General features: G+C 39.6%; 1 protein-coding gene across 3 annotated transcripts in view; it reads left to right on the plus strand.

The window, feature by feature from the left end:
- Positions 1-13,455, plus strand: part of fam184aa (family with sequence similarity 184 member Aa) — a 58,411-nt gene that overhangs the window by 34,323 nt on the left and 10,633 nt on the right. For all 3 annotated transcript variants that reach the window (XM_044018091.1, XM_044018101.1, XM_044018109.1), the window contains 4 exons: positions 4,286-4,407; positions 4,571-4,721; positions 8,123-8,237; positions 10,137-10,234. In XM_044018091.1, coding sequence (XP_043874026.1) covers positions 4,286-4,407; positions 4,571-4,721; positions 8,123-8,237; positions 10,137-10,234 — 486 coding nt within the window. The remainder of the gene's footprint in view (positions 1-4,285; positions 4,408-4,570; positions 4,722-8,122; positions 8,238-10,136; positions 10,235-13,455) is intronic.

The following is a 13,455-nucleotide window of genomic DNA, read 5'->3' on the forward strand; positions in this document are numbered from 1 at the left end:
ATATATATATATTTATATTATAATTTATTATCAGTGTTATTATTATTATTATTATTATTATTGTTGTTATTTTATTTTATATTTACACATGCAGACACAAACAAACACAAATAGTCTGGTTAGGATGAAAGTGGTCTAAGGTCGCTGTGACCTTACAAAGCATGTTTGATTGGACTGTAAGGAAATTCTTCAAATTTGGGCATTAATAAATCTATTATCTCATAAATCTATTTTCCAAGTAAAAAAGATGGCAGAGAGGAGGCTGATTAAAAGTGGAGAGGAGACAGAATGCAGGGTGATAATTGAATGCCACTGTCAAATTGAGCTTTTTTGCTCCCCCAGCAGCTCTGCTAGAAAAAGTCTATCTCGTATGAACAGCAAAGACCCATTTCACAGTTAATCTCCTCCAGCTATTGTGTAAAGGGATAGTAGAATGAGTCAATTTATAGCAATGAATTAAACACGTCTATTTTTTTCCCCCACTCCTGATGATAATGTGATTATACATCAAAAAAAAATAATGAGACTGCAATATAAAGCTATGTCCTCCAAGAAATGTCACTGAGATCCACAATATGGTAAAATGTTATGATTATTATGATGAAACTGTAAGACTCAGTTATGTGACCCATCTCTGCTGAGTGTGTCTTTTTCTGAGAGCACAGCTCTAAAGAACTAACTTCCATTTTAGAGGCGGAACTCGGCATTTCCTAGGTCAGGGGGCGTATTTGACATGCATGTCTCTCTGTAAAATTGTGTGTGGCTGTTTCCATGTGTTGCATAAATAGATTCATAGAGAACAAAACGAGGTTACATTATTTAACAGTTGTTGCCTGCACCAAACCAGCCTGTTTACAATAAACCAAACAACAGGGAACATCTGGCACAAAGTCATTTGGAAGGATGAGAACAATTATGAACTTTATGATCCCAATGTTTGGACCATGGAGGTAAATATTGACAACAGCACAGGGAATTTAGCCAATTTTGAAGGCATGAATTCAAATTCAGCATCATTTGTATCAAGCTTGATCAAAAAGGAAAGCTTTAAGTCTAACTTTGATTACAAAGAGGGTTGGTTCCACAGGAGAGGAGCCTGGTAACTGAAGGCTTTGCTCCCAATTCTACTCTTATAGACTCTGAGAACCACCAAGTTCAATGACCTCAGACTCTGCACAGACATTCACATCACTGATTTTGTAGGATTTCAGAAATGAAGGGAAGATTTGATATTGGTCGGTAATTAGCTAAAACATCTGGGCTGGGTTTGCTTTTTTGAGAAGGGGTTTAATCACTGCGGCAAATATCCAGTTAATAAGGATAGACTAATTTGAGTTAATATAGAGCTGTTAATGAAAGGAAACACATCTTTAACCAGTTTAGTGTGGTTAATGATGTTAACTTGGAGAAAACGGTGTACTCTGGTGCTTCTAAAGCTCTTCTGCTAAATACAAATGAATCAGTCCCACTAGGAGGGAGGATGTGATTCATGTATTCTCTTATTGATGTTATTGTATTCACAAAGAAGTTCATAATGTGGTCACTGCTCAGTGTTAAAGGAAGGGATGGCTCAGTAGAGCTGTGACTCTGAGTCAGCCTGGCTACAGTGCTGAAAAGATTATTTTCTTCAATTAAAGAATAATAATAGGTAGCTCTAGCTTTATATAGGGCTTTTGTATGTTACAAAACCATCCTCCCAGGCTATATGACATTCAGAGTAGTGGAATGCCGTTTTCTCTCTAATCTACGTGAAGCTTGTAAGATTATAATTATGGGAGTTAAACCAAGGTGCTACTCTCCTCTTATTCACCACTGTCTACTACTATAATGTAGTACGCAGTGAGGCTGTTGTACTTTCAACAAGGTTATCTATGAGGGTTGGTGTAAAATCACAACAGGTAACTTCCGGTGTATTGACATATGGCACTGAGTTAAATAAAGGTAGCACTGTCTGCTTCAATTTATCAATAGTATGATCAGACAGTCATAAACTGTAGCGGTATTTTTTATTTTAACAGCAAATTAAATGCAGAACTAGGAATGGGGATCATTCAAGATCGACACTTTAGCGATTCTACTACTTTTTTTTTCTGCTTATCTATCCGCAGCTTTGATAGTAGGCCTACTGTTATTTCTTCTTTTTAGGAGAAAGAATTAAACATGACTTGATTTTTTTTTTTTTCACTAATTTTTAACAATAAAGGGAACTACTTTAAAGCACTTGTTTAGATGTTTAATGTTAGGAAGTATTTATTGAATAATATATGCTCAAACAACCATGTTTTAGACAACACATTATTATCAGCTGCTAGGGTTGAACCAAATTATTGCAAATTTTAACATTGATAATATGTGGATGAATACTCATTGTGATAAATTCTGTTTGGCTATTCATTTTACCTGTAATTAACATATTTATCTGACAGAACAACAGCTTTTACAATGGAACCATTTCAGACAGTATTCATAAACAGATAGCTAATCTTTAAAGTGACTAAAGGCTACTATTAACTCATGGTTGCATTGTTGCAGTCTACCTTGTCTGCGTGCAAGTGTTTTATGCATTTAATGTAAACAAGTGTTAATAGAAAATACATGTGTTTTGCGTTATCATACTGTTTTTCTTACAACAGATAAGAACTGTCGGTCTAAATCACCCTTCTAGATAATTTGTCGTAGTCTATTTACTTTACAAACATCATTACATATTCTATTAAATTGGATAATCAGAACTATTTCTTAAAAATGCAAAAAAACATCTACTCAGTTGTAAAAATTCTATAATTTCCCCTCAAAGCTTTGAGGTCTCTTAATGAGCTTGTCAGCAGATAAACCCCAGAGACTCTTTAGCAGCTGGAAAGCGACTGACCTGGTAAAGTTAGTTTCTGCCTGAGAAGCAGCACAGTACAAATACCCCATAGGTGTGACACTATGAATAGATGTGGAAGTGGGCACTGTGAGTCATCCAGCCCCCGGCTATTAAAGTGCTGTATCCGGTCAGAGACAGCAGCTTGTAAATATTTCCTTTGCATTTAGAGGGTTTGCAACGTTAGCGTTAAAGCTATTGTGTGTCATTTATGTCACATGCAAGCCATTCTTAAATGAGCTCACACAGTATTGAGCTCATAGTATTAAGTCTATCAGCTCCACTCAACTCTGTGTGTTTAGATCCTGTGTTGCCTGGGAACAATGGCATAACGTGCATGTCGGGGTACTACTCTAATTATCAGTCATAGCAAGTTTAGCTGTGATTAGACCTTGTATTGCAAAGTTATAACAGTTTTAGATATTCTGGTGAGTCATCAAACTTAGCCACAGGTTTACTGTCCCCTAGTGCCAAAACCATGTGATATTAAGTGAAGCCTTTGATAACGTTTAATCCTTATCTTGTCCAGAGTGACCTGTCCAAATTTGATGTTGATTGGGGTAAAGCGTAGGAAGAGTTTGTTCAGATACCACATGTGCAAAAATGGGCAAAAAATGGCCGTTTGATCCAAAATAGCTACCTTATTGTTGTGTTTTGCTAATATGTCAGAGATACTTCTGTCTAGATTTTATGATCTCTGAAATCATTTTCTACGGCTCTTTATTTTAAATGTGCTAGGTGGCACTGTGGAGCCATGTTACACCAAAAACCCGTTCAGCAGTTTGACGGGATAGACTCTTCTTGTCCCCAACCACTCCTGCGTGTCACACAAGATACTTGGAGGACTTGGACCCAGTTGCACCACTCGGGAGACAAAGTGAAAAATAAACAAACTTATTTTGCAACTTGCAGCAAAAAAAACACTCCCAAGAGGAAAAAACTACTAACAAAAAACAGCTAAAGCTAACAAACAAATCACTCTTTCGAGGGGAAAAACAAGGGCTTGACAAAGTAACACAACACGACAAAGGTACGGGAGTTACTTTGGTTCACACAAAAGGACACACAGACCATAATATATACACATGGTAATGGGGAACAGGTGGAAACTATCAGGGTGGGACAGACAATCAGACTGGGAGGAAAACACAAGGTTACCTGAAACGAGAGGAGAGAGAAATTTCAAAATAAAACAGGAACCACAAGACAACATTGACAAAAATGTATATATTTTTTACCAAGTATTAAAGCAGATATTTGAACCCCTACAGTCTAACACACGTTATAATAAGATGTGGATGAAACAGGTTCATGTGGCTTTATAGTGTCAATGTAGCGAACAAATGTCTAAAAACACAAGACAGGCAGGACAAAAAAGACAAGGAAGATGAAGTAGTAGAGCACCTTTTGTCTTTGCAGGAGGAGATCGAGACCCAGAAACAGCAGCATGATGCCAGACTGATGTCCATCAGAACCGAAGAGAAGCAGAAGACGGACAAGATGGCCGACGACCTGGAGCAGAAGTGGAGAGATGCACTGCAGTAAGATCCTCGCTCCTCGTGTGTCTCGCATGTCGTTTAGTCTTGTTCTGCCAAGCGACTGAACGCCTTTGAATAAGAAGGAGTAGGAACACAAGTGAAAGCAACATTTTGTGTACAGATTCGCTTTAGTGCAACCAAAAAGTGTGTGTGTGTCGCGCTGCAGGGAAGAAGTGCGCTTGTTGAAGGAGGAGCTGAACGAGGAGTATGAAGCAGACAAGCAGTCTGCGCTGACACAGCTCTCTCAGCAGAAGGAACTGGAGCTGATGGCAGCAAGAGAAGGCTGGCAGAGGAAGGTGGAGGACCTGCTGGAGCAGGTAACACACACACACACACACACATGTTTACATCTGGATGTATGCTGACCCAACATACACTCACATCAACACGTTTTCAAAACACCGTTAATTAACTGAATGTTTCTCAAATTAAGTTTGATTACTTCAAACTACAGATAAATGTAGAAATGTGTCTCTTGGTATTATAGTGGCTAACACTATTGCCTCACAGCAGGAAGGCCCCCAGTTTGAAACCCTGGTAAGACCAAGGGCCTTTCCTGTGTGGACTTTACGTTCGATGGTAATGGAACACAGCATAAGAGCAGTATAATTAGTTGCACAGGTGGTGGTGTTCAGATGTGACCTGGTTCCAGGCATTCATAGATTTAGAGTTTTCCCTGACGCAGCTTTGTAGGAAGAGAAATAAAAACTGGGGTAAAAACAGCTTTCTGTGATAGAACCAGGACACACACTGATGCACAGATCAGATCAATGTTGTCATGAGTTAAATATGAGCAAACGTAAACACAAGCCATTTACTACCTCTATCATCTATCTGACTGTTCCGACTCGCACAGTGACGTTTTCTTGACATTTAGTCAACAAGCTTTGTTGTGTCTAATATGACAAGTACAAAAAGTGGTGCGTAAACAACACTGATCTATGCAGATATTGTGTGTGATATTTTGAAGGGGTTTATAAAGATTAAGTATCAGCTGTCAACTGTTTTTTTTTTTGTTTTTTTCTTTGCAAAGCCATACGCTGCAGCCTAACCTAAGCATGACATGCTCGTCATGCTGCATAGAGCACATCCTGCTGTGCTAATCAGTTTGTTCCCATTGGACACCTGGTGCAGCCAGGTGTACACATGCGGTTTCTAGTTCTTTGTATATATGTATTTATATGTATATGTGTATATATATATATATATATACAGTATATATATATATACATATATATACATATATATATATAAAAACTCACCACAAATGCAAATCCCTATCTCTCTCCTGACAATGTATTTATTTTTGCATGCTTCTAAGACTTTGCAAGACCTCCTGATTCTGAGGACTCCACTAAATGCCATGTCTGTTTTCCACTAACAGACATTTGGGGGAGTGGAGAGACAGCCCCCAATCTCCCTGCAACAAGAGATTTTACTATTACAATGAATCTGTTAAATGATGAGTATTCTTCAACATTAAACATCAAAATTAAAAAAAAAAATCCTCATATCCTCAAAAAAGAAAGAAAATATGTGCATTCTAAAGTCTATACGATAGATACTGTACATTAATATTTGCCAGTTGTTATTGCTTTACCTGCTCAGTTCAGGTTCAGTTCAGTTAAAGGTCTGTCTGTGTGACACTGGGCCCAGAGTTCAGGCTTTTGTCTCCTCAGCCTCCTGTGGCTGACTGTGCTGAGCACAGAGTGCCTCTGGGTATAGTGAAGCTCAGCTGAGTCACAGCTGAAGAGGCTTGTCCTGATTTTGCCAAGACACCGGTGGCCTCGGTAAACAGTTTCTGACAAACTGGCTCCGGCGACCACCCACATCAGTTTGGTAAAAGAAAAAAAATGAAGCAGTCTGAATTTGTTGCTTTCAGTTCCCCCCCTCATTTTTTCATCTGTATGAAACAGCTCAGGACCTTTCTGCATGGAGTTTGCATGTTCTCCCCATGGAAACAGCACCTTCATTTGACACGTCTTTGATTTTATTTTGGACCTGAGGGATCCTGCAGCTGCACGGTTTTGGATGTCTTGGAGTCTCTGGAGACTCTGGCTATGGCTCTTGATGAGAAGTGTTTTGCAGTTGTCCAGTCTGGACGAGACAGAGGAGTGGACCAGGTTTACAGCATCCAAGAGTGGGGCGTGGTTTGGCCATGGGAGGTGGCTGAAGGACATCTTGCAGATGTGTTTAATATGGTCCATTTCTATTCATTATCTGGTCTCGAAGTCTAAAAGCCACAGATTTACTATCATTTAAAATAAAGCAAATGCTTCTGAACACTTATTAGTAGGTAGGTAAATGATATATCTGAGCTTAATTATGGAGTGAGCAGTGGATCGTCAATAACAGTAACCCTTACAGACGGAGAGAGAACGCTTGCTGGCATCTCTCTCATAAGAGGGCAGATCTGTGGGATCTGATCAACCCCAGTGAGTTTTTACGACACCACCTTGTAAAGATGGGTCTTATCACAACCAGATGACACACTGTTATTACAGCAAGGAATTATGGGCCGGGAATGATCCTTTATCTGTTTTACAATATTTTATACTGATACTAACCTCGAAGTAGGTGGGTACATTTACACTTACATCATATGTTGAGGCTTTTGTGACATGGCCGTTACAAACACGATGTAAGTTGAACATGAAGGTTTGTTGATGTGCCAATCCTTATCTATAATGACTTTTTCTTCATTGTAAGGTCCCAGCCTCCAGGCTGCTGCGCATGAATGCATGTTTAATTACTGTTGAAGACATTTCCACCTCATTAGTCTTGTTTTTATCTTTCTCTAAGTTTAAAAATCATTAACTGACAGTCACTGGACACGAAGAGAGAGAGACAGAGGATAAACCGTGCAGGTCATCTGTCTGTCTATTTAAATCCACATCCCATGTAGAAGCCCCAAATCTTCATTCCAGTCCTTCTCCTCATCCTCTCAGTAGAAATCCATCTTACCTTACAGTAGTTAATGTAAATCCTGCTGGGTATTTATCCACTGCAGCTGAAGGAAGAGTGACGTATGAAGGAGCAGAGCCTCTCACCTCATTCACAGACACTCAGGCCAACTAATAGATCCAATATCTACACAGCATTTAATGAAACTCGTGGGCTTATATTAACTGCTGTGGAAATGTTTGGTATTATGGTATTATTACGTCACCCCACAAAGTGGGAGTAAAGTATTGTTTTTAGTGGCTCTGTGTGCCATTGTGTCATTGTGAAAATCATCAATGACTCATCCGTCATGATGATTCCAATACCTTAGTTAATAAAATGTCATGTGCCTTCATGTAGTCAGGCATGATTAAACATTAATACATGTGAATTAATCAGGTAATTCATAATAATTTGTGTACCCGAGCTATAAAGTTTTAACCAAAAAGGGTTCTCATGAGAGGATTTAATGCAGAACTGTGCAACTCTGGTCGCTTTCCCCCCCACAGAGTACGTATTTTTACAACATGTACCATAAACATCCAAGCATTGGATTTGGACAAAGAAAGTGTATGTGATGTTGATGTACAGTCAGAGATAGAAAACCACTTGAAGCTGCAATTACTTTTTTATGTTTAGGTCACAGGCACATTGACCTGTCGAGATTTGCTTTTAATTATCATCCCATCTGTTTATTTCAGTAAGGCTTGTTATGCCCTCCAGTGTGAACACTAGTAATCACGGCCTTACCCTCCCTGTGTCTTCCTCTGTTCAGATCTCGCTGCTGAAACAGTCCCTGGAGCTGCAGTTGTCTCAGTCGCAGTCAGCTCTCCAGCAGCTGCAGTCCCAGTTCAACCAGGAAAGAGAACTGCTGAACCAACAGCTTAAAGGTAAGAACATGTCCTGAACGCTAGCAACAAGCAATCTTATCTGCAATTTCCATCCGTGCATCGTCTTTAAAAAGGATTAAAGCTTAAAGGAGTATTTCACTGCTGGAAAGATGAATGTTCATTAAAACTGGGTCATCTATGTAGTGGATAGGCCACACCCCTTGCTTACCAAATGTAGTCAGAGTGCTAATTATGTAAACACACAAATCCCGGTGACATATTAGCTGTCAAATCCATTACAGATTTGTGAAAAACATGCATCTTTTCCCCTCGATATGGTGCCGGGATGAAAATTTTAAACAAGGAACAAGGAAAGGGCAAGAAGTAAGTTTCGAGTTTAGAGCAAGATGATGCAAGGCAAGAACATTATTCTGCTACCGTTATCTCATCTAATTCTCTTATTCGTCCTCTAATGGAGCTAGAAAATAAGCCACAGCCAACATGAATTTGAACTGTCGATTAAAAAAATATTGAACACTTATATATATGAATAATGTCAAACCTATTATATTACTATTACTATAACAGTCTCTTTATAGCTGCAGTACTGCCCGTCGGGAGCTGAGTATCTTCTGATTTTCTGAACAACACAGGCAGGTAAAACAAGACCAATGCCTTTCCCCTCTCTCGCCTTGCAGGATCCCTTCCATAAAGTGATGGTCGGCTGTCAGGCCATATTGTCTGCAAAACTCAGAGCACAACGTTAGTGATGCAAGCTGTACAAATGCAATCCTTAGCTCAGCTGGCGGTACATATCAATGGGGTGAAAAAGAATATGATTAAAATATATATATAAAAGTGAAAAACAAAATATTCACTTTATACCCAGACATCCTTGGGGATCCTGAAATATGTCTCTAGGAGCAATCTATCCAAGCTTGGAGCAAGCTGGGGTGCTCTGTTACACGTACTGTCGTTTCCTTGGCAGATACCGAGATTTCTTTAAGAGGAAATTGACATCAGGGCAATTCAGCATAAGGACTCTCTGTGTCCGTCGGCACACAGTGTGAGCACTGACACCACCAGTCGGCCCCTGCTCAAGTCAGCCCAGCATCCTCATCCTCACTGACAGGCAGGTCTTGCACCTCAGCAGCGGTTGCCTCCTCCATCCTCCTCAACTGTCCCTTGCTGTAGTCCAGCACCAGATGTTCAAATTTTCCTCCTGCCATATCAGTTTGAAAACTACCTTCCACCATCGTCGTCACTTCTCAGCTTTGGTGCAAAATGATGCAATTAGAACATCTAAGGATTTTTCTCAGACTCAGGGGAAACTGAGGGAGGGAATCACGATCATTTGAAAACACTACCAGTATTCTAATAAGACATAGATTTCTGCAAATCAGTGAAATATTTAACCCTTGAGGGTTAATACTACCCATGAGAAAATGTGCTCAGAGTGCACCAATGTCCTTTTGAGTTATGGGTATTTGGTGCACATCGTGTTTTTCCGTCAAAGTCACTGTCATATGATATGGTAAGAAACCTTAAGTGCACCCTCTGCTGGATCTTAAGGCATACTACTCCAATAGGCGCTACAGTTGAATGTGAATTTTAAAATCCCAAACAATAAACAATAATTACTGCATGGGTAACATACTGAGCTGACTCAAACTGAGCTGCTTGATAGAAATGGGTATTTAGACATGATCATTCACAACAGAAGGTTAAAAAAAAGGTTTTTAATCATGATTTATCACCATCTGATGGAGGAGGAAACCAAAAAAAAATCTCTCTGTTTGTGTGAGGAGCATAAAGTCCTAAAGTCCTAAATGATATGTTTTCATGCTCTGTTCAACGTGTCTGAAGCCGGCATCACGTCATCCGTGCTCTTAGGACAAATGGAAGCACGTACGGTAACCCAGGGTGTACAGCGCTAATGTATCTGTTTGCTGTTTCCAGAGATGCAGAGAGAGCATCAGAGGAGAGAGCATCGATTACAGGAGGCTCACTGCTGTGCTCTCAGCACCATGGAGGAGGCCAGGCAGCACCAGATCAGGGTGAGACACACACTCAGTCTGGTTTCCATGACTTCAGAGGACATTACATTCAATTCCTGGGGACTCTAACCTTAACCAACTATTACAGGCCTAACCTGAGCCCTAACTCTGTTATGGGGACTTGCTTTTTATCCCCATAAGGAAGTCAGCATAACATGACTGTGTTAACAGATTTAGGTCCCCACAACATGAGTAATACCTGGAACACACACACACACACACCAGAAAGATACCGCCTCGTACAAATAGCTTTTTTAGTTATTTCATTCTGTGTTTACGGGGAGGAGCAGCTGCAGTTTAGCTGTCTGTGAGAAAAACAGCCAAACCCACTGAGGCGACACACAGTTCCCCAAGTAGAGGAGTCTGCGTTTCAGTTGTTTTAATGTGCTTAGTGTTCATTTAATTGGACCTCATCCCGCTTAATTGGAGGTAAACGAGTCATAAAGCAATTGAATCAGCTGGAGGAGCTAACACATTTTGTTTGCTTTGTCTGCTTTAATTTTCTTGTTAAACATAGGGAACAGGAGGTCGCGTGCATAGATGTTGAGACACGTTTTGTGTCAGACCTCTTGTAATGTTGTTTTATCCTTAGATTAACAATGTAGATCACATTAACCCTTAGTGCTCACGGTGCACAGGTGCACCCATGGTAATTTGCTGGTGGGAATAACACACAACTCCTTATATCAGGGGTGTCAAACATACGGCCTGGGGGCCAGAACCAGCCCGCCAGAGGGTCCAATCTGGCCCACAGGATGAATTTGTTAAAATTTCACACTACGATTACAATCTAAACGTAATGTCAAATACAATATTTTTCACTTCCAGATACCTGTGACTAAATGTTTGTGCCTTTATAGATCCAGTGTGATGTGCAAATAGTAAATTTAGGCATGATATTGTTGCAATTGCGTTTATATTTTTCAAGAAATGTCATGTTTTGTTAAAATATCCTTCATTAAATGTAAAACAAAGGAGAAAAAACAAAGGAATTCTTGTTGGTCACTATTGTTACTGGTCCGGCCCACTTGAGATGAAATTGTGCTGTATGTGGCCCCTGAACAAAAATGAGTTTGACACCCCTGCCTTATATAGACGTCCTGGGGCGGTGTGTTTATAGGTCACACATTCAGGCTTTAAATTTATTTATTTTGTTCTTCTTATGTGTTGTTGAGTCAAAGTTATGATTCATTTTTTATCGCATTTTGAGTAGCGATATAAAGTAGCAATATTTGTGCAGAAGTCACAATATAGACAGGTTTTTCTTTTCTTTATAAAAACAAGCCAAGTGAACTTTGAACTGTGACACATTTTCAAATTTCACAAATTCAATCTCATTTGAAACATTTTGAGTACTTTTTGCTCAGGTGTGTTTATATAGTTGGTGAAAATGCCTAGGTTGCCTATAGGTTGTGCTGAAAAAAAGGATATAAGACACTCTATATTGCACTATTCTTATACCCTCTGTATATACCGTATGTTTAAACATAGTAATGGAAAAAAGCAGCCGAAATGCTCTTTGTTCTAAAGGTTAAGCAACTCTATGGAAATGAGACTGTTCAATGGGTTTGGTTTTTTGGTGGTGGGGGATTTGAATTTTCATGCATATTTTGACATTTAAACTCGGTGTACATGAACTTTAACTTTTAACACAATGACAAGAACAAAGACTGTCCATTTACATTGGAACTCAGATACTAGTCATCAACAGCAGTGCTCTACATGGTCATTTGTGTGCAGAAAAACATCGTAGCAAAATGTCTATGGTTATCATTATTATTATTGTTATCAGTATTATGTGTACCACTGATTTACTGTGAAACAAATGCGACTAATGATGGGTCGTACTGTGCCGATGCTTCAGGGTGACCAGAAAGGAGCTGCATGGGGTCAATGATTTAATAGGAAAGCAAAAGCATGTTTATTGTTATTATCACACTGAAATTGCAAAAGGAAATGTGTAAGGTCAGTTGGAGGGTTGATCTGAGCCCCTGTAACTGAGTGTGCCACCACAATGAATCAACTTGTCTGAATATGTGTAACATTCATACATGTTTTGATGGTGGGAGGAAACTCGAGAACCCAGAGGAAACCCACACAGACACAGGGAGAACATGCAAACTCCACACAGAAAAGTCCCAGAGTGGGAATTGAACCCAGCACCTTCTTCACAGTGCTAACCTCTCATCCGCCTTTCCACCCAGTGGCAAAACAGGATCCAACCTATGTCGTCCCAACAAGAAAGGTGTGTTTGGTGACATGGATGAAACAGGAGAGTACTGTTGAGTTTAACAAATAGATTTTATTTTCTTCTTTTAACCTTTAAGAGAGAAAGAGAAAGCCAAAGCTGCAGTCCAGATTGTAGCAGCAGTCAGCTTAACAGCAGATATGTGGACATCCATTAACATGGATGACTACCTGGCTGTGACCTGCCATTATATAGATGGAAACACCTGTGTCCAGTCAGCTTTACTGAGTGCAGTGAAATTCCCACAGGCACACACAGTAGGAAATATAGCTTGTGTGATGACATTCCTCATGGACGAATGGGGACTAACAGCTTGAAGCTCAAATAATGGGCCTAGTAACTGATGGTGCAACCTGTAAAAAGGGCTCTCGACCCCAGTCCTGTCCTCAATTCCTTCCAAGGTGAGAAAGCTGGTGCGATATTTTCGTTGGTTCATCTCTCTGATGTGTTTATATCTGTTAATGTATTGTTTGTGTATGATAATTATGACTATTGCACAGGATAATGCACTGGTGTACAGGCAGTAGGCACAGATGATAGAGCAGTTCTTGTGCACCCCTGCCTCATCTGTACACTGTGAAAGAGTTTGCTCCAAAGCAGAAGTTGTTCCTAAAAGAAGGAATTGGAGTGGGAAGTTTCAGTTTCACCTTGTCATCAGTGTCATAAAAGAAAGAAAGAAGATGATTATTTTCACTATTTTCACCATGGCTGTTTCATGTTTGTAGTATTTTCTGAAAGGGACAAAATAAGCATTTTGTTTACATCAGATATACGTGTAGATAATATAGAATCTTTCATTTGTGTTGTATGGATGTAGCATAAATCAGGATCTTAGTAGTGCTGTCTCACAAATTCAAATATTTCTCATAATTTAACTATGAGCAACTCTATTTTTATGTTGTGCATTTTTGGACAAATAGCATAGCATCATCAGCATACTGAATAAGCAAGCAGATAAGTCGGCATTGACTAT

Source organism: Solea senegalensis, linkage group LG2 (assembly GCF_019176455.1).
Source record: "Solea senegalensis isolate Sse05_10M linkage group LG2, IFAPA_SoseM_1, whole genome shotgun sequence".
NCBI lineage: Eukaryota > Metazoa > Chordata > Actinopteri > Pleuronectiformes > Soleidae > Solea > Solea senegalensis.